This window comes from Pogona vitticeps, chromosome 2 (genome assembly GCF_051106095.1).
Source record: "Pogona vitticeps strain Pit_001003342236 chromosome 2, PviZW2.1, whole genome shotgun sequence".
Classification (NCBI taxonomy): domain Eukaryota; kingdom Metazoa; phylum Chordata; class Lepidosauria; order Squamata; family Agamidae; genus Pogona; species Pogona vitticeps.
The window spans coordinates 182,749,043-182,770,833 of NC_135784.1; the positions used below are offsets into that span (position 1 = coordinate 182,749,043).

Here is a 21,791-nt window from a genome sequence, read left to right on the forward strand (position 1 = left end):
AATGCCCCACACCAAACAAAATAGATACTGGACCTTCACTGGTAGTTAGGGGTGAACCATCAGAAGGCAGCTACCCCTGAAAATGGGTAGGTCCTACTTGAGCAGCGCCGCTGAACACTGTAATGGACTTCACAGGACTCTCCGCTCAGAGACGAAGCAAGCACTACAGTACATGCAAAGAAGTCAAAGGTCACATCCCTGGCATTTCCACAGACTGCTGAGAAACAGTCTTATTCAGGCCCCCTCAAAAGGCACTGTCCATACTGAGTTGCATGCAGTGACAGATGGCAGTTTCACGTATTCCACCTACCCATGATTCAAATTCCTCCTCTTCCTCTTTTTCCCAGCATCAAGGATAGTACGTGATAATGGTGGTGTGGTGACTACTTTGGGGCAAGGGAGTCCTGCCTGGACTACTGTTTACTCCTCACATGCGTGTCATGGTAAACTGAAGGATATCCCTTGGCAAGTCTTCTTCTGCCTATATTCATAGGGGGCAAGGGGCGAATGACTTCCCTGCACCTCCAGAAATAAAATATCCAGGGATGATGGGATTTGTAATTCATCACCTTTGCTCTCAAGCAGAATGAAAAACGACAACCTCAAGAAACTGCAAGTCTCTGCTTCAGTTGTCAAATGTCTGTCCCCATTTTATCCAAACCAGGAACCTGATCTCAGAAAATTTGTGTTTTTGAACTACCAGAATCCTCTAGGTAGACATTCCAGCACTTGATGACTTTTTTTTATCTCCCAACAATCTAATGTTATGGTTGTAAACCACTGCTTATGTGTTGTGGTGCATTCTAGTCATCTGGCTTCATTCTTCTCTCTGCTGGAAATTATTAAACCACAAATTGTTGTTTTTATCACACTGTATTCTATTGTAATTCATCATTTTATGTGTGTGAACCACCCAGAAAATATTATTATGAGGACTTAGCTGCACATAGTAAATAAATAAGCAAGGGAACAGAATGTAGATTGGGTTGTTTTATTGCTCTGTATGTTGCTTGGAGCAACCATTTCAGAAAGCATAAAGTGACTTACACGTTTTATAAATAATCCTCAACCCTCTGCCAGTTCAGTGTATAATTTTGTTCAACAAGTTTGTTTGCCATCCCCCACTGGAGTAAAGAGCAGTTTGGTATATAAAAGTCAATCACCATACTTGTGAATATTTATTCTGAAGTGCCATTTCACTGCAATTAAAATAAAAATAAAAGTAAAGTATTTTAAAGCATTTTCTAACAAAACAAAGCTTTTAAAATGAATACAAAGCAACTTTTGGAACATTCTCAGGACAGTACTGAAAGACCTTTGCAAAAATAAAGAGAAACGTATACTGCTGTTTATGTTTCTACTGTTTAATAATCATTTTCAGCATTTAAGTGCTGTAAGGCAAGGATTACAGAAATAATGCCAATGACCCTTTAAGATAGATCAAAATTAGTACCTTCAGTTGTAAGACAAGTTTGACACCGAAGCAGTGGCTGCCTGAGGAGTGGCACATGGTGCACTCCATGACCAAGGGAAACAATGACATTTCTACCCCTTTTCCAGTCACCAGTTATAAAGTCACAGTGGCTGCACTCATTTACAAAGCACTCACTTACATCCACCCACACACCATGTACAAGGGAACTCCAGACTTCCCATGTACATGGCAGCCATGATCACATCCTATTGCCCTACCCTTCACTGGTCTTCTATATGAGAAGATCTAAAGCTTTGAGGCAATTCTTAAGTATGTCTACAACTGATCAGAGTAACTGCTGAAGCACATATTTGTGGGACCCATCTTTCCAACTTCCCATGGTACATGCAATCCTTTCACTAACATCTCAAGAAAGAGAGCTAACATCCTGGGGAATTTAAAAGCTTAGCTTTTATTCATTGTTATTTGTATTTCTCTCCCCATGGGAGTTCAGCTTCAGAGGCATGTTTACAAGTGATGACTTTGCTCCTTCTCAGCCATCCCTGCCTTTGTGACATGCATCGTCCACAGGGCAGCACGGAACGCTTTTATCCACTCTGCCATCCTTCTTCTCTGTCCATGTTATCATGGCCTTCTCCTTTCCGGCACAAGTCCCAGTTTGTTTGTGCCTCAAACCACAGATCAAAGGACTTTGTCTTCTTCCCCAACCCACCCAGCCACTCTGGGTAAGAATCTTTTCCCTCCAGCAACTGCAAGGAAGCAGGTGAAGCAAGAGAGCTTTCAAAAACAAGGCAATGTTTCACCTTTTTGAAATATCTGAGGTTCAAAGAAACAAGGAGAAAGGAATAGAGGGCAGTTAGGTTTATGTTAGAAAATGAATGTTCAAGAGAAACCATCTCCCACCCCCCCAATACACACACCCACATATCTCCAACCCATGCAACTATAGATAGATTTGTACCTTGGGCAAGAGATGGCAGTGAGCTATCCTTCTCCAAATCAGTTTCCCATGCATTATGCAAAGGATTAAGAAGTTATTTTGTGAATAATTAATTGTTTAAGTTGCAGGAGGAAAGCAAAAAAAAAAAAAAATACCAAAACTAAAACAAAACATTTTCATAATGGTGCTTTGCTGAACAAGCTTGTTTTCCACAAGGCAAAAGAGTCAACCTGTGAAAGGTGAGAGATAATTTTTGTCTCGGTCCTGCACACATCTCAGCCATGCCAGAGTTCAGCTGTTGCTTTTACTGCCCATGTAAATGTACAAGAGATGGCTACCTTCACACCATAACCAGGAGAGGGCCCAAGATGGTAAGAGGTCTGAAACTTAATGCACACACCTAGCCTTAATAGGAGATGGCTGGGAGGTAACATGATAGCCATCTTCAAATATCTGAAGGCTTATGACAGAGGAGATGGAGCAAGCTTGCTTTCTATAACTCCAGGGAGGAAAACTTAAACCAATGGATTAAAATTACAAGAAAGCAGATCCTGACTAAACACTAGGAAAATAGACAAACAGCCTCTTTCTTCCCTCCTCCTATTAACCCCTCTCTCCTCCTCCTCCTCGTTCTGCTGTTCTAGAACAAGTAGACTGCACCTGCCAGAAGTAACTGCTTCCAGAGGCTTTTGCAATTAGACCACAGGCAGTATATGACCTTAGGGCACAGGTTATTCTTCTCTGCCATAAAGAAATGGTTAAGAGGAGACATAATTCATGATGGGATTAGGAGATCAGAGCATCCCACAGGCTCCAGCATTCCTTGCTCCTTATCAGGGTTTGCTTTAATGCGGTTTGAGCTCTAGGAACCTCAAGAGGAAGGGCATTCTGCAGACAAGCAGCAAAGAGTATCAGAACATAAATGAGCAACAGAAGAAACATGCTGAAAGTATATACCTTTGTAATCGGGGTTTGCAGTCCACTACAAACTCTGACTAAGAGGGGAAACCTGCTGCTCATTGTTAGCTGTGGTTCACTCCAAAGCTGAAAACTAGACAAGCCATCACATTAAATATAGGACATAGGAAAAGCCCACAATATGTCCCTAGATTACCGTTCTGCTTTTCTTACATTCTTCTTTCTCTCACATGTCCAATTTATACAATTTGGGTGTCTACGCTCCTATCTGTTATTTTTCCTTTGTACTGACTTAGATTAGCCTTCCCCAATCTAGTATGTTGGACCACCACTCCTATTCTTCAGGCTAGGAATAATGTGGGTTGTAATTTAAAGATTATAATAATCTAAGGGATGTGGTGGCGCTGCGGGTTAAACCACAGAAGCCTCTGTGCTGCAAGGTCAGAAGACCAGCAGTCGTCAGATCAATCCATGCAACAGAGTGAGTCCCAGTTGCCTGTCCCAGCTCCTGCAAACCTAGCGGTTCAAAAGCATGTGAAAATGCGAGTAGATCAATAGGGACCACCACGGTGGGAAGGTAACAGCGTTCTGTGTCTAGTCGCACTGGCCACGTGACCATGGAAACTGTCTATGGACAAACACTGGCTCTATGGCTTGGAAACTGGGATGAGCACCACCCCCTAGAGTCAGACACGACTGAAATAAATGTCAAGGGGAACCTTTATCTAATAACTACATGCCACCAAGTCAACTCTGCAGAACATGACAGAGTGTGCACATGCCGTCATGCAAGCCAAGTATTCAAAGCTATTTATCGGCTTTGCAAATATTTGTGCCACATTTCTTTTAATGCTACATCAATTTTTAACCTTATTGTTCTCAGTTACATCATAAAACTTGCCTTTTTTTAAAAAAGTACCTTTTCTGTTTGGGTCAAACTCACTTATATGATGGCTTCCTCCACAACTGAACCCAAAGTCCTCTTGAATGCCTAGGTAGCTTATTGTCCAACCTGGGAGGAGGGTAGGAAATACTTCGTTCTGAAATTTTGGGGTGAGGCCTTTCTCAGACCATAAGCCATCTCTGCAGGAATGTTTTGTTTGGAGAGTGTAGTGGTGCTGAATTTCTTGGCAACTAACTATCATAACTGGGGCCAAGAACTGAAATTCCCAGTGGTCAATACTGCTACACACCTACTACCCTTACATGCCTAAATATGGCATCAGTGGTTCTTATCTGACAGAAATGCTCCAAAAACCTTCTGCAGCTAATCTCACTGACTCACTAAAATACTGGGGGAAGGAGGCATTGGCCGTGGCAAGGGCTGTGATTTGAATCTAAGTTATACTTAATCCCCACTGAAATCAATGGAACTTCCATCTTCAGCAATGTGCCTAACTAGCCTAAATACAAGTAACTTGTCTTGGAGTCAGTCCAACATGCTAAAATGAACTGGATGCATTCCAGTAAAGCTGTACAGTGGACCCTTGACTTACAGACGGCTTGACTTACAGACTTTTTGAGTTACAGACTTCTCTGGCCGCAAAATTTAGGTTTGACTTGCAAATTGAGATTTGACTTACAGACCAGAAAAAACCCAAAATGGAACAAAAACGGCCTGTTATGGGATTCATCGGTTTTCAATGCACTGTAGGTCAATGGAGACTTGACTTACAGACTTTTTGACTTGAGAACCGCCTTCCAATACGGATTAAGTTCTCAAGTTAAGACCCCACTGTATTCTATTTCTGAGCACTACTTTTCAGACATCCTTTGCAGATGTGTGTTCTCTTCTGTTCTTCCTCTCTCTCCCTGTGTTCCCCACTTGCCAATGCCTGGGGCAAATGGAATCCAACTACCTCCACCCTCGATAAAGACCATTTGCTGATCCTAACTGCATTCATGGCAGTAAATGCACTGTAGCAACCTGCTCCATCACTGTAATGTCTTTAACGAAGGCAGAAGTTTTTTTTTAAAAAAAGCTTCTACTTCTTCACTCTTGCTTGTCTCTGCAGATGAGTTTGGGAGGCAAGATGAGAAATCTTGTATAATTTCTCTGCACTCTCGTACAGTCCTTCCAAGAGAGGAGGCAGGCATAACACTGTAATAGAGAATGTGCCTCAAGCTGAAACCATATGGTGGAAAATGAGGAAACAACAACAAAACCTTCTGATCACCACACCAGAAAGCCACTGCCCTTTAGAATTGTCAGTGCAGTGTAAAACAGACAGTCTGGCTCAGCATACAATATTTACCTGTTCATCTTCTAAAGACAGGGACGTGGTGGCGCTGTGGGCTAAACTGCAGAAGCCTGTGCTGCAGGGTCAGAAGACCAAGCAGTCGTAAGATCGAATCCACGCGACGGAGTGAGCGCCCGTCGCTTGTCCCAGCTCCTGCCAACCTAGCGGTTCGAAAGCATGCAAATGCAAGTAGATAAATAGGGACCACTTCGGTGGGAAGGTAACAGCATTACGTGTCTAAGTCGCACTGGCCATATGACCACGGAAGATTGTCTTCGGACAAAACGCTGGCTCTATGGCTTGGAAACGGGGATGAGCACCGCCCCCTAGAGTCGAACACGACTGGACAAAAATTGTCAAGGGGAACCTTTACCTTTACCTTTTAAAGACAGATTTACTGCCTGTTCAACTCCACCTAGCACCTACATAGCACCCATCTGGGGGCTCCATCGCAGTGGAAAAAAAACCCTGCTGTTGTACAGGGTTCACCTATTGAAAAACAGTTACAACTTTAGCATACACACAAGGGTACATGCATGGGCACAGCACTGTGGAAGGGGAGGACATTTTTCTGCTCCCTTGTCAGAGGTCCATTTATTTGGGGGCAGATGTAGAATTGATTCATAGGAATTGATATATGTGAACGTCTTATCCATTTAAAAAAAATTCCTGCTAGCAGATAGCTGGAATTAAAACAAAAAAAAGTGCTGGGCTTGCCAAAAAAGCTAATGCTTGGCCACTCCTCATCGCTTCCTGGCGTCCCCACCTGCCCAATGCCCCCTGCCCACCCAGTCACTCCCCCTCTCACCTGCCCCTCCCCGCCCCTCAATCACCCAGTCATCCATCCCTTTCCATTCTTTCTGCACCCTCCCACCTTCACCTCTTGCCTCTTTTCCTCCTACAGTTTCATTTCTGTTCTCCCAGTTGCACCCACTTGATAGGAGATGAAGGGGCCAGTGGATAGCAAGGAACCTGAGGTGGCAGCAGCAGCAGAGTGAGGCACACACTGCCACAAAAGTTTTGGATTCAGGCTAAAGTCCATGTGACTTTAGCCTGGATCAAAAAACTTCAATTCTTCTGCCAGATTATTTTGGTAGCTAGACCAGGCCCTATATCCACAGAACTGCACTGAAGAATCTCTGCACATTTACTTTGGAATAGGCAGTAAGTGCAAGGTTGAAGGTGTAAACAGCATAAATTTAGAAGATAGAAGAGGTGAAATATAGAAAGCTTCAGAATTATTGCACTAAGGGAAAGGACGACTATGACCATTTGTTGGCAGTATTCATTGCTGGCTGTCAGCACGAACAGCTGTAAACAGCACCGCATATGATTTGTAGAAGGCTGCAGACAAAAGGGGGGGGAATTAAATATCCTCAGATGACACAGAGGGCACACAGTATTCACAAAATTCCCCTAATTACCAAATCAGGAGGAAACCTATCTGATAGTCCAGGGTATTTCTTAGAACATATTATGAAGCATAATAAGTTGGCACAGTTGCCTCTGTTTGAACTCCAGCTGGGTTTAGAATAATAGAATAATGGAGTTGGAAGCAGTCTATAAGGCCATAGAGTCCAAACCCCTGCTTAATGCAGGAATCCAATCAAAGCAGATCTGACAGATGGTTGTCCAATTTTCTCTTGAATGCCTCCAGCACTAGAGCACCCTCCACCTCCCAAGGTAATTGGTTCCATTGTTGTACTGTTCTAACAGGATTTTTTTTGGATATTCATCCAAAATCTGACTTCCTGTAACTTGAGCCCATTATTATGTGTCCTGCACTCTGAGATGATTGAGAACAGATTCTGCTGCTCCTCTATAGGACAATCTTTCAAGTATTTGAAGAGTGCTACCCTATCACCCCTCAGTCTCCTTTTCTCAAGGCTAAACATGTCCAGTTCTTTCAGTATTTCATCACAGGGCTTGGTTTCCTGTCCTCGGATCATCCTTATTGCAAGTTCTGAACTTGTTCCAGTTTATTAACATCATTCTTAAAATGTGGAGTCCAGAATTGGACACAGTACTCAAGATGAGGCCTAACCAGTGCTGAATAGAGGAGAACTAGTATTTCATGAGATTTGGAGACTATATTTATCATAATGCAGCCTAAAATAGCATTTCCTTTTTTTGCAACCACATCATACTGTTGCCTCATATTCAGCTTGTGATCTACAACAATTCCAGGATCCTTGTCACTCATAGTATTATTAAGCCAAGTATCCACCATTCTGTAACTGTGCATTTAGTTCTTTTCCCTAGGTGTAGAACTACGCACTTATTCCTTATTTGTTCTTTTATTTTGTTTTGACCTCTAATTTTTCCACCACATTACCCCTATTAGTAGTAATCAAATCAAAGATAGCTAATCCTCTAGTTTCTTTCTCCACTTATTGTAGGAGAAAATTTTCAGCAACACAAGACAGGAATTTCTTGAAAGGGCAATATTTGGCAGAATTTCCCTCCCAACAGCTATCCGGATAACTGGAATTTTGCATTACTACATTGTGTCTCTTTGAAATGCTTGCAGTTTGGTTTTCAAAGGTTTCATCCGCATCCCTGCAGGCACATAACTAGGTACAACTTCCCTAGTTAGTTAACTGCATGGCTTGCCCGGCTGGGTAAGAACTGATCCCCTTGCCCTGTATGAGTTCTGAAAAGAAACAGACCAAACAAACCAGCAGAGAACACAAGCTACATACCACTCTTTTCAGTTCTGAGCTGTTTCTCTTGCAAACAAACCCATATTTCTTCCATTCCTTTGCCACAAAATGAAATCAGTTTCTAGTTCTTCAGGCTGCTTGAAACAACACATCTCCTCTTTGCCAACGTCTGCAGGATTCAAATTACAGAAGAAAAGGTAGCAAATGGCTCGACATTGATAAGCCCCCACACCTAACTCCATCTAGATTTAGCCAAATGATAACACACACCCCACATGGTCTCTACTACAGTCTAAAATTGTTAGTAAACAAAAAAAATAGTGAGAGAATTGTCTCTAAATCTATCAACACAGTGTTCCTCTTATGGAGTTTTGCTCTTTAAGAAGTCTGATCTCATTTTTTTTCTCTTTCTTTTCCAGAAGGCGGCATGAAATTATGCTGAGGCCACAAGACATTATTAGGATGAGGCAAGGCAAGGGCAGCAGATGCAAAGTCCACGTTAAGTGTGACCCAGCAGTTTCTTTCTCAGGGTGCTATGGCTTGTAAGAGAGGAAAAATTAAAACACATTCAGCTCCCTTCATCTTACCTGTACTCTGGCTGCTTTGCCATCTTTGGCAGTAAGCCATGCCAATAGTGTGGAGTGGGGGATTCACCCAGACAATCAACAAACACCAGGTACCCATTCTGAAGTGTGCTGTCACCCCTCAACTGATCCAGTTGCATTCCCTCTCCATCCTTCCAACCAACAAGACAGAGAGCCATTACTGCTTCCCTGTAAATCTAGCACATATCTAAATATTTATACTGCAAAAGAAGTTATGAATTGCTGGCTTGTGAAGTGCAGCCAATCTTCATTCTAGCACAGACGTGGGGGGGAGGAGGACAAAGAAGCCTGTTTGTGCACAAGCCTCTAAAGTGTGCTGCTGTTGTCCTTGACACAGCTCCACATCTCAATGCAGATACTGTATGATAAATGCATATGCCTGCAGGTAGTGGGGGAGGCACTATTACATTTACCACCATAATCATGCCTTCCGAGCTTCTAATACCCACATGTTAATGATTCCCCAGGGACCTATGTGTGTCTATCCCAACTCAAATTATGCAAGTCACATGCTAATACTTTTGCTGTAGAAAGATTTTCAGATTCTGACATAGAGATCAGACCTTGGAAATGTTACCATTTTTGGACAGCAATTTTCAAAATTCCCCATTTAGCATGACAGCTAGCCCAGTTGGCTGGGAACACTATGGGGAGAGGTAGTCCAAAGAAGCAACCTCTTCTGAACTCTGATTGAGATGGAGATAATAAGAGGAGAGAGGAGAGATTCACTGCCCGGGATGCAACTCAGTTTTTTAATCAGTCAGTTTTTTAATCTAGACTAAGCAAGAGACAGGGGCATTCCATGCATATATTGGTCACAACTGTGCTGCATAGTGCAGAACAAATGGTAACTTTCCATTAATTTCTTCCACTGAACAAATCACTCCTGCAGCAAATTTAAGAAGGACATGTGCACACTGGCTTGGTCCATCTGTGTACGTGCCCTGAGAATTGTAGTGGGGATATTTTGTTTATTAGGCAGGAACAGAGTGGAAGTTATGATTTACCTTATGCTAAGCAATAAGATTTTAGTCAGTGTGTTGCAATTTCCTCAACCACATCAGATCCAAAAGGGTCTTGCATGTTCCCCCATCTCAAACAAATCCAGAGCTGTGTCCCTTAATTCATGCCCACTACAGTCTCATTATTCTTCAGTCAGATTTGTCTTTGAGACGCCCACAGGCTCAAGAAGAACAGCAGCAGAGTTGGCACCACCCCAACATTAACAGAGACAAAATGAAGTTTATACTGCTCAGATGTCTAGAGTGTTTCATCTAAAGAACATAACCGGGAAGGAACTCTACGTCAATGGCTTTCAAATTCTATTCCAGCAGAACTCTAGGGTTCCTTGGAAGTTTATCCTTGCATTGCTAAGAATGAGAACACCAGCAGTGACAGGCAGGTTTTTCTGAAAAAGGCTGCTTCGCCAATATCCACCATTATGTTCCCCACATCACTCAACCTCTGGAAGATTGGTGGGGGGAAATACCCAAGAAGCACAGGCTGGTATATTGTACCCTTTAATAGTGGTTCTTCAATTCTGGCCCTCCATGCAGTCAGAATTTCAGTTCCTAGGATCCTTCTCTCATATGATATACTGGTGTCAAAAAATCCCTTTGTCTTGTCACTTGACTATTTAGGAATGGTCTCTTTAAATAACCATAGGAATAAATGTGTTTTCTTTAATCATCTTCACTCTCTTCCTGTTTTGCTACCACAAACCTTTCATTGCCCCCCATACGTGTATACTTTCCTCTTCACTTAGTCCTTCATAACATTGTCCACATACCCATCCCGCAGATACTGAACTCCACACCATTCTGCTTGTATTAGTTTAATGACTGTACTGTATTAAAATAGCAGTGTTTTAAATTCATTCAATGCAGTTCTACATTCTCTCCTTCACCTCTCACCCCCTCAAATTCCCATCTCTTTCAATAAAAACCACCTTCAACTTGACCATATGGCTCTAAAAACCTAACCTCTCCCCCTCACATACTTAAAAAAACCAAAGCATTTCAAAACTATACACTTACCATTACCAACAATGCACTGAAACATAACCAGACACCACATGAGAGGAAAAGAAAGCCTTTCTCTTAGCTATAGTTTCCTACGATAAAGTGTCTTTCCTCAACCCACATACTTTGCCTAGCCAAAGAGACTCACAGCTATCCATTACACACCAGCTTGGTCTCTCCATACATCGTGGATGTAAGACAGCAAGTGACTTAACCCAAACATCCTCCTACCGTGGAGGAGACAGTCATCCTAACAACATGAGATGCTCCTTGCAGCAAGCCACTTCTTCTTAAGAATGAATTACTCTCCAAAAAGAGAAAGAGATAGCTTGGTTTGAAAGGTGGCTTCATGGTCCAGGAAAGCATTCCCAAAGCTGAGATAGCCCACAGAGTAGGCATGAGAAGACTTTAATTGAAATCACATACCTCGACAGGAAGGCCTAAATGACATGCTACTCAAACATGCACAACCAAACATTGGCAGCCATTTGACATTTGTGGGGATGGTGTCACATTCTCGGGGGTTACAACAGCAGAGTCCAATAAGCCAGTCCTATATCAGAAATTCAGAGAATGCAGAGCTGATATCCAAATACCAATGCCAACTTACACAACATAGTCCAGGGTCAGAGTCCAAAGCCAAGGGTCCAGAGAACAAGGTAAAAGATAGGAGTGTGGATGGAAGCCAGAGGTTTGATTTGTTGCTTCCATGGGCCTTTCAGTCCTCTGAGAGTTGTTTATATAGTAAAACAGCCCCTTGAACTGCTGGAAGCCTTTTCATCCTGTCAGAACTCAGGGCTAGTTGATTGGATGTTTCTGCGGGCAGCCTTCAAGCGATCCTCTGACCTTTTCGTCATAAGTCTTCCCCTCAGCCTATCTACTGTGGGAGGAGAATCTGGAGGCAATTCAGCTGTCTGTGTTTCTAATCACTCAGCATTCTCCTCAGCTACAGTTAACCTTTCAGGTTCTGGATCTTCAGCGGCACTCATGACAGGTGGGGAGTGGGGAACCACTTTTGAGAAAAGCACTTCTTGCAGGCTTAGAGATGGATGTGGGATTTTCCTTGAGCCTTGGACTTGGGAACTCAGAAGAAGGCAGTTTAAACCAGAGAAGTAGTGAGGGAAAGAAAATGTGTTCAACCTTTTCCTTGTGTTTCTCACGTGATCTGCTTCTTCCTCCCGCTTTGACTGTCTCTTTTTCTGCTTCCAGACAGCATACATTTGTGTGTGTATGTGTGTGCATGCACATGCATGCAGACCTTGCCAGGTAGTGATCTGAGGAGGTGTTTGAGCAGACCATATGATCCAGTTATTGGTGCTTGGACTGGTAATCAGGCACTGCATTTGAAGAAGGCCTAAGAATTTTGGGAGTGGACTTAATATCCAGGCAATGTCTGCATCTGCCCCCAATCGTATCTGATCTCAAGGCCAAGAACATCATGTGGGATCTCAGAAATACTTAGAAATAGTGTCACTACTGCTTTTGGGTGTCTACAAATCCATTTCCAAGAGCCTCCACCCTTCTCATGGGCTTAGAGAAGGGTGTGGGCTTTTCCTTGAGACTTGAGTTTGGGGACCTAGAAAAGCTGTTTTCTGGGTGCCACAAAAATCCAGACTGATGTCAGATGGGAAAACCCACACTTATTTCACCACACCAAAAATATGTGCTAGACAGACCACTGTGCCTTCTTTCCTTCCTTCCTTTCCCCCTCCCTGCACCCCCAAAGAACAGGCAATAAAAAAAGCAGCTAGTAGTTGCCTAGCAACAAATATAAACATACAGGCCGCCTTTTCCTTTACTAAAGAACTGTTAAGTGTTTTGTTGGCCTACTCAAAGCTGGCCAAAAAATGGGAAGGGGGGGATGAGAGCGGCAGCAAAAACCACTATGAGAGCATTTGGGATCAGAGGCTCACACTTTTTTTTCTAATAGGAATCTTGTGCCAGAAAAGCTTCAGGGTAGGGCTGAAACAACAGAAGCATCCTCTTTTCCAGGGAAAGCTGCACCTGTTGAATTTCTATCCAGCATTCAGCTGCTTAAGATGGGAGAGCTTCACCAACCCAGAAAAGCAAGTGGGAACTATCTTGGATCTTTTGCCACTTGCTAGCCCATGTGTCAGATTATCTGAGAATTGAGGAAAAGTTGACAGGAGAAAACGTAATTTCGTAACTGAAGCAAAATGGGCACAGAAGCGATAACATCCATCCTCCTCCTGTGGGTGGCCTGGTTGTCTCCGGCTTTTCTTCTTTGTGACTAAAGATTCAGTAACAAATCCCAAAGGAACTGCTGTCGGCACACGGATATCATATACAACACACAGCAGGGCTTCTCAGCCGAGGATAATTTGACTTTAAAAATCATAAGCCATCACACAGCACCCTGAGCATGATGCAAATGTGTACTGTGACAAACTCAATCATAGTATACAGTAGGGATAATTATAGCAGGATCCTTTAACATCTCTAGCAGACCCAAGGAAATGTAATTGCCTTATAAAGGCTTTGGCAGCCCTGTCCTTTTGGGGGCTCCTTGCAAGGGGGCTGGCTGGCTGGCTGCTCTGCCAGGTTCTTGATTCTTGACTATGGAACTGCAAGGATTAGTGTAAAAATCACTCCCAATATCTGATCTTTCCCAGTTCAGACAGAGGAACGGGCCAGAGGAAGAAATGTTCCTGTTCTGAATGCTTGAAGGAGAGGGACAAGCCTTTCCCTGGCCATTCTAGTTTACTGCTGTCACGGTGCCAGTGGACGAAAATGCATTCCCACTATTGATCCAGAGAAGTTAACTAGAACTATTTATCCATCTGCTCCTTTTAAAACATCTTACTCTTTTATTGTATTTTTATTGTCACTACTAGCTGTCTTGGGTGCTATATGCAGAGTTGCAGAATGGAAAGTGGAAACAACATAAAAAAATTGAGAAATCAAAAAAGAGATGCGAGCTGTTCCTTGTTTTTCATCTTCCTACCCTTCCATATCTCCAAATGGACATCATCTTAGAAATTCATCCACCAAACTATGGAAATCCTCACCATGTACAAGTGTCAGAGCAATTTTATAAAACTGCTATGGGGTAAGTTCTTCGTCAAAACATGTAGCTACATTTATGTAAACTTGTAGATCCATCCCCTTCATGTTAATTCAGTGGTCCCATTGGATTTGTGAGAACTTTCCTCCGGGTAAAATGTTGCTAAATCTGCATCTTAATTAATTTTATAGAACTCTCTTTGTTATGAATCAAGAGTTTCATAAGAAAAGATAGTCAAATCTTTTTGTCAACATCAATGTCAACATCAATCTTGAGAAGGTGGAACAGAGTAAGGTCAGGGTCAAACAGTAAAGTTAACACAAGATACAAAGCAGCTATACAGAACAAGTATTTGCTTCAGATTAGGAAAAAGAAGGGATTTGGCCAAAGAAAGCTTAACAGACTACAGTACCTGAAACAGAAAAGGCAGGTCAACCAGTGATGTACATTCTCCGTATCACATTCACCACAACAAAAAAACTCTCTGCAAAAGAGAATTGCTACAGAAAGCAACTACATGGGTAGATAGGGTCTGCACAGTCCCCTAGTGACAGCCTGATGTAAAATAAGTTTTTATTGTTTAAGAGTCACCAGTGATGTAAAGCATCCCCAAGTGTAAAAGGGATCTAGATTAGAAAGTAGCAATTCCTATCTTCCTGTACAAGGATCATTGACCTGGATCCTTACAAACTGTTTACATACACAAAGAGAAAGAAAGAGAGAGAGAGGCACACAAGTAAATATCAAATTAGGCATATAACAAATTCATTGGCATTATTCCTTGAACATCCCTGGACATGATGTCAGCTGCGGTGGGGAGACACTGTAATATAATCAGAGAAGGCATGCTCACTGCTCAGTCCACAAAATGAGAACAGACCATCTACTGTTCTATATATCTCACATGAGAAAAAGGTACTGCCCATCTCATTCATAAACTTTTTCTTCGGCCTTTGAAGTCAGATCTTGCCACATATCACATGTTACTTTTATTAGTCAGAAAGTGCATTTCTGGTAATCAGCAAGTTATGGTTCAAATGCTTTTCAGTCTAGCCACATGCTCCTGGAAGCTGTTGTGTATATATCTGACCTTTTATTCCTGCACCCAATGCAAGAAATAGTAACACTGAAAGCAGCTCCAACCAGTTCTTCATAATTATACAATGAGTTGGACCTAAGGGAGAGGATAGCTGGCTGAGCATTTGGGCTGACCTACCAAAGACTCTGAAAGGCTTGTGCGTTCAGTTCTGGAAACTCACACTTAACAGCTGCACTGGTATATCAGTGGAATGGAATACTTGATTTTTGCAGAACCACTTCTCCTGTGCATAACCTCCTGCATCTATAACACAGAACAGGATTGCACAAGGGTATTAGACAGAGCCACGTCCCACACCAGTACCTATAGATTATTTCTCTGCTTGCGCCAGAAGTGCTTGTGCCAGGTCAACAGCTTCCTAGTCCATGAGATTCCAAGACAAAAGCTGCAGCCATGGAGTGAGGCATTGTCACAGAAGCTGGGCTTCTGGATAACAACTGCAAAATTTTATGTGTCCCTCTGTGCATGATAACATTAGATAGATAATGCACTACTTTATCAACAAATATAAGCATCAAAAACTTTTCTGCTGAAACACTGGATCCTGGCACCATTGGGCATGGGACAGAGATGAGTACCAAGGCACTGAAGCCAGGTCCCCCTTGTTTGTCTTTCTGGCAGTCCAGGGTATCCACAAAGCTCTCTTCCAGCACCACTGCACTTTACCAGCATTACTGAGAACTTCCCAGTGAATAAAACCAAATGGAATGAAACTGAGGAAGTATGATGGCAATATGAATTTCATGTCAGTCAAGAGCCAAACATTTGCTATAATAACCCAAGGCCAAGGAACTTATTGGCCTCCAGATGTTTTGAAGTCTGATTCTCAGAAGTCCCAGGCAGTTTGGTTAATGGTAGAAGATTGAAGGGATGTGGTGGCGCTGTGGGCTAAACCGCAGAAGCCTTTGTGTGCTGCAGGGTCAGAAGATCAGCAGTCGTAAGATCGAATCCATGTGATGGAGTGAGCTCCCGTCACTTTGTCCCAGCTCCTCGCCAACCTAGCAGTACGAAAGGATGTAAATGCGGGTAGATAAATAGGTACCACCTTGGTGGGAAGGTAAACAGTGTTCCATGTATAGCCGCGCTGGCCACGTGACAACGGAAACTGTCTTCGGACAAACGCTGGCTCTATGGCTTGGAAACGGGGATGAGCACCGCCCCCTAGAGTCAAACACGACTGACTAAAATGTCAAGGGGAACCTTTACCTTTACTAGAAGATTATACGAACCATTGACCAAAGTATTTGGAGGACCAGAAGTTCACCTACACTGGCGTTAACTGGAGATAACATGTAACTTGTCATATTCCTGTGTCTGGGTGTATCGGAAATATTTTCCCTCATATCTATCAAAGAGATCCAGGGGGAAAATATCAACTCCCAAACATTGTTTATACTGATGCACAGTGCCACCTTGGGTCCCTGAACTGGAAGAGAGGTAGGGTATAAAATAAATAAAATGACTAAATATTAAATCATTTTAAACTGTGGACATTAACGTGTTTATGCATAATATTAAGATTTGCACTAATTCTTAGAATCTTAATCTGATGTTTAGAATATAATGCAAACATATTAATAATGAAAAGAAAAGTTGGGGAATAGGGTGGAGGAGAAGAAGGAAGCAAAGAGCAATCCTTTGGGAAAGGGGACAGAAAATCAGTCTTTCTTTTATCTGAAACCAATGTTTAGCAAAAAAATGAATGAACTCGTTCCTTTTCTTCTTCCAAACAGGGTACAGTACTTGGAACAATGAGATATCTCATCCCCCCCCCCAGTAAATTCCCCAAAGGTCCACAGTTCACAGAAAAGGTGAACTTTATCCGTCTGCTCTTACCACACAGATTACCAGAAGGAAAACTGAGGAACAACAGGGGCAAGCAGCTAAGTTTGCATTGATGCATCAGTTCAGACAGCTGTTATTTTTTCTATCAATTTTGGCAGTAAATATTCGTGGCAGCCTGTTAACTTTCCCCTCCTTTGACTTGAAATGACTCCTATTATGTTCGGAGTAATTACTGTTTCCACAAAGCTCAGTGCATGAGCCACAAGACAATGCGTTTTGAATTCTAGTAAGGAGGAAAGAGCTCTCTCTCCCCATTCTGTTTCTTTAGCTGCCAAGATCTCTGGCCAAGGTGAGGGCACTCAGGAAAAAATGAGCAGCTCCAAAGTGAGCAGGTGGGAAGTTGGAGGCTGATCTCCTGGCAGTGACAGTCTAGTCCCAAGTTCCCACTTGGCCAGGAAGTCTGTATTGGTTTGTGTGACAACAACACTGCTGAACATCCCATTCCCTTACTAATATGTGATATTTCTGCCTTTTTTCACTTTGCTAAGTAAAGTTTCCAAGCTAGCTTCTGAAATACATATCCCAGCAAAGGCAACACATGTGTGTGCGCATGTGCATGCACGCACACAAACACACACACACATACACAAACACATGGGGGATGATAGGAAAGGGAGAATAGCTTTGAATTTGCATCACTAAAATAGGAAAACATAATGAGAAGCTAGTGCTGGAGGAGCTGCTTTCCCTCCTCGGGCTTGTTGTGCAAAAGCCTCCACTTGGGCTTCCAGTGTTTGCAATGCAGCACACGCTCTCCCCTCTCTCATTTTCTGGGAAAGCAGGGTAGTCCTGCTTTGCAGATGATGTTCCTCCCATCTCCGGCCGCCTGCTCTCAACTGCTAGGGAGAAAAACAAGTGGATTTCCTCCACTCAGACGCAATAAGCAATTCTACCACACTGGCACTGAGCAAGTGGAAAGCAGAGTTGGCTCAAAACACTGATATCCCTAAGATTAACAACCCTAGCCACAGATCTCTTTGGGGGGTGGTGGTGTCAGGATCTCCCTCCCTCCAAAACATGGCATGAATGGGAGCTATATTCTCAACTTGTTTTGCTGAGGGTTACATAAAGAAACATTCCCATAGGTCTCCTCGTCTCTCAGTCTTGTATCATTAGTAGCACCCCACCTGAAGCAACCTTCCTGTTAAGGCTGCGTCTGCAAGGAAGCATGTTTGAGGATTTTAGAAGAAGACAAAAGTTCATGAACCCATACCAGCTCTGAGAGCACGGGGAAACAGAATGAATCCAACAGCAATGAGTGAATAAACAAAAAAGGCAACTTGTGACTCTTCCAGATGAAAGGCTCCTACAAATCACATGAAATTGTGTGACTATTCTGTATTTTTCCTCTCAAGGCATGAATGGGGAATGTGTGGCCCTCCAGATATAGCTGGAGTGCAACTTCCATCATTGCTCACCAATGGCTATGGTGATGATAGGCCACAAAGTGCCCAGCCATACCTCCCTCCCTCCCTTCTTCCTCTTTTCCTTTGGAGGAAGAACATAACTGAAGAAGCCATGAGGAAACATGAAGGGTTACCAGTAGAACATTACAACATTTAGACCTATGTCAAGTTTAATGAATAAGCGAGATGATTCACAATGAAAGTCATCTGGCTTAAAACCTTGCTCAGAAGAACGGGAGTGAACTCAGAAGCAAGGAAGGGAAGGGAAGTCCTTGTCAAAGCCCAGACCATAACGCCAGGAGTCTGTAGGAGTCCATAGGAAGGGCAGTGGCAGTCCATGTGCCTCTTCTTGTTGGTGGGCTGTAAGGCCCAGCAGCCAACAGGAATAAGTAGATCTTGAAGCAAATGTGGGTATTTACGCATGCACACTCATGCAGACAAGTGAGCAAGAGAGCTTCATACATACACATATCTAAAGAAGCAGCAAGGCATTCACTCAAGACATTGCTTTACCCTTATCCGCAATAATAAGGGTACCCAGTGTGGTGTAGTGGGCAGAGGCACAGACTAGAACTCAAGAAGCCTCAGGTTCAAATCCCCATTTGGCCATGGAAACTCACTGGGGGTGTGGAACTGATAAAACCACTCCTTAAATATTTGACTTGCCTTGAAGGCCCTATTAGGATCCCATCACCTCCTGGGAAATAGAAGGGGAAGATATGGAGGCAGTGACAGATTTTACCTTCTTGGGCTCCATAATCACTGCAGATGGAGACAGCAGCCACGAAATTAAAAGACGCCTTCTTCTTGGGAGGAAAGCAATGACAAACCTTGACAGCATCTTAAAAAGCAGAGACATCACATTGCCAACAAAAGTCCGAATAGTCAAAGCTATGGTTTTTCCTGTTATGATGTATGGAAGTGAGAGCTGGACCATAAAGAAAGCTGACCGCCAAAGAATTGATGCCTTTGAATTGTGGTGCTGGAGGAGGCTCTTGAGAGTCCCCTGGACTGCAAGGAGAACAAACCTATCAATTCTAAAGGAAATCAACCCTGAGTGCTCCCTGGAAGGACAGATCCTGAAGCTGAGGCTCCAGTACTTTGGCCATCTCATGAGAAGAGAAGACTCCCTGGAAAAGACCTTAATGTTGGGAAAGTGTGAAGGCAAGAGGAGAAGGGGACGACAGAGGATGAGATGGTTGGACAGTGTCACCGAAGCAACCAACATGAATCTGACCCAACTCCGGGAGGCAGTGGAAGACAGGAGGGTCTGGCGTGCTCTGGTCCATGGGGTCACGAAGAGTCAGACACGACTAAACGACTAAACGAAAAACGAAAGTCAGTTCTGACTTGATGGCATGTAATAACAAACCCCAATAATCAACCACTGAACAGCTCAAGAAGAGAAAAATGCCCCACCCCAATTAGAAATGTTCTTAATATTTTGGGGGGGGGAGTCTGAGGTGGGGCAGGCAGGACCTCCTTTGTCTTAAAGGACTACTCCAAAGGATGGACTTATCACCTAGCTGCCTGGATGGTTGGGAACATTGGCCTGAGTGCCCCCACTCCAGCCTGACTAAAATATCTGTGGCCAGATTTTTCCACAGGGTACATCTAGGAAACCTGACTTGCTAGAAACCACATGTCCCAAAAATATGCACTTGGGGTGTTTTAGATACCCACACACCCCACAACTAGGTGCCTCTCTACTGGGTGCAGCAACCAGCCCAGAGAGCATCTGCCTGGCTTCCTTAGAGCAGTATCCAGACTCCACTCCACATGTGTGACAAACAGGGAAGCCACAAGGTCTCTAGGTGCCGCTCTGCATACTCAAGCAGCCCCGGATTCCTCACCAATGTTTTCTGGCATTCCCACACAAAACTCCACTTAGGCAGGCCGTCAAATGCTCAAACAGGCACCCTGAGGAGGAGGAGGAAATCCCCGTCTCTTCTATCCAACAGATTTGTGAGATTCCAGAAAACAAATAATCCACATCGCCTAGATTTGACTCGAGGCACCACGACCTGACACGTGTGTGTGGGGGAGATTTTTTACAGACGTCCGAGGTACACGCACGCACAAACCAAGAGGCCGATCCTTTCCGGCCTCCCAGCTTGCGAACACCTCAGCCAAGGGATCGCGCTTCAAAGCGCGGGGAAAGTCCGGTCCGCGCTGAAATGTTCAGAGAAGGGTGCTCAGTCCTCGGCCACGGCGCTGCAACGCCTGTACACTGTCAACGGAACAGCCCTGGACGCGAATAGTCACTCATGTACATTCACACGCTCGCAGGGGGGCGGCGGCGGAGAACATCGCTCGCGTACACACATCCACACGCGAACGCGTGGTGAGGACAGCAGGCAGCGCCAGCCCAGCAATCCCGCAGAGGCCAGAGTCCCTGCAGCAATATTCGCCTGGCGGGAAAAAAAAAGGCAGCATACTCCCTTGGAAAACCCCATAAAGACAGGGGTAAACAAATCATGATCGATCGCGTTTCCACGAGCTGGCGTTTTGGTGCAGGAACGGTACGGGCACCGAACCATCGGATCCATTTCCCACTCACCCCCACCCATCCCCATCCACTTTCCGGGTGCGGGTCGTGGAGTCCTGGAGCAAATGAGAGTGTGGGGAGGGACAAGAGAGCCGGCGGGCAGGCGGAGGCGGGGGAAGCCACCCAGAGAGTCAAGCTTCCCAAACACATCGCGGCAGATGCTCTCTGCAGCAAGCCCGCGTCCCAGCGAGGCTGCTTCGCCTCTGCAGCCAGAGGGGGTGGGGGTGGGGGACATGGGCAGCGAGCGAGCGAGCGAGAGACGCCTTGCGGTGCCTTACCTTGCGGGACGCCCGAGGATCCCCCGCGACGCTGGGCGCAAACCAGGGCTGTCCGGGTCCCTCTTCCGCCGAGCGTGCCTTTGGAGCGCGCCAGCCAGAGGCCCCCATTCGTTGGCGAGGCCGACGCCTTTTGTTGTTGTTGTTTTTTTCTGGCGTCGTGTGGACGCGACTCGAGGCGGCAGCGGCGGCTCTGACGGCTCTCCCGCGGGCGTAAGAAGTGGGGGAGCCCCGCCCCGCCCCCGCCGAGTGGCTTCGCGGACGGGCGTGACGGGGAGGGGAGCGAAAGAAGCGGCGGCGGCGATGGGGGGGGAGAGAGAGAGAAGTCTGGCGGTCGCCGCGTGTGCGCGCCTTTGTGGTTCTCTCACGCTGCAGTCAAAAGGCTGAGCTTCGGGGTAGCAGGGGTGCTCGCAGCTCCGGGGAGGCGACGCGGGAGTAAGTGCCGGGCTCGGTTTCACTTTCCGGCGCCTCCAAGGGAGAAGCGCAATCCCGGTCGAAGGTGGCAGGGCTGGCCGGCGCGGAAGAACGCCTGGCCGCGCACCTGGAGCGGAGGTTCGCGCGAGGAAGGCGCACGGATTGGTCTGCGGGCAAAGGGAGAGAGCCTTTCGTCCCGCTTTTCCTGAGGGCGATTCATTCGGGGATTTCAGCTCACAGGGAGAACGCCTCAGCCTCTGGGCATGTGGAAAGTGACTTCCTCTGAGGGAAGGAGCTGTATTTCGACATGTATCTACACGCGTGTTTTTAATACGCCTCATCCAGACGTTCAAGAAG

General features: G+C 44.7%; 1 protein-coding gene across 2 annotated transcripts in view; it reads right to left on the reverse strand.

The window, feature by feature from the left end:
- Nucleotides 1–21,431, reverse strand: part of PDE4A (phosphodiesterase 4A) — a 510,240-nt gene extending 488,809 nt beyond the window's left edge. Inside the window, exon 1 of one of the 2 annotated variants that reach the window (XM_078386601.1) lies at nt 21,024–21,431. In XM_078386601.1, coding sequence (XP_078242727.1) covers nt 21,024–21,131 — 108 coding nt within the window. In that variant the 5' untranslated portion in view covers nt 21,132–21,431. The remainder of the gene's footprint in view (nt 1–21,023) is intronic. The other variant, XM_020798676.3, reaches the window with a different exon arrangement.
- Between the last annotated feature and the right edge of the window lie 360 nt (nt 21,432–21,791).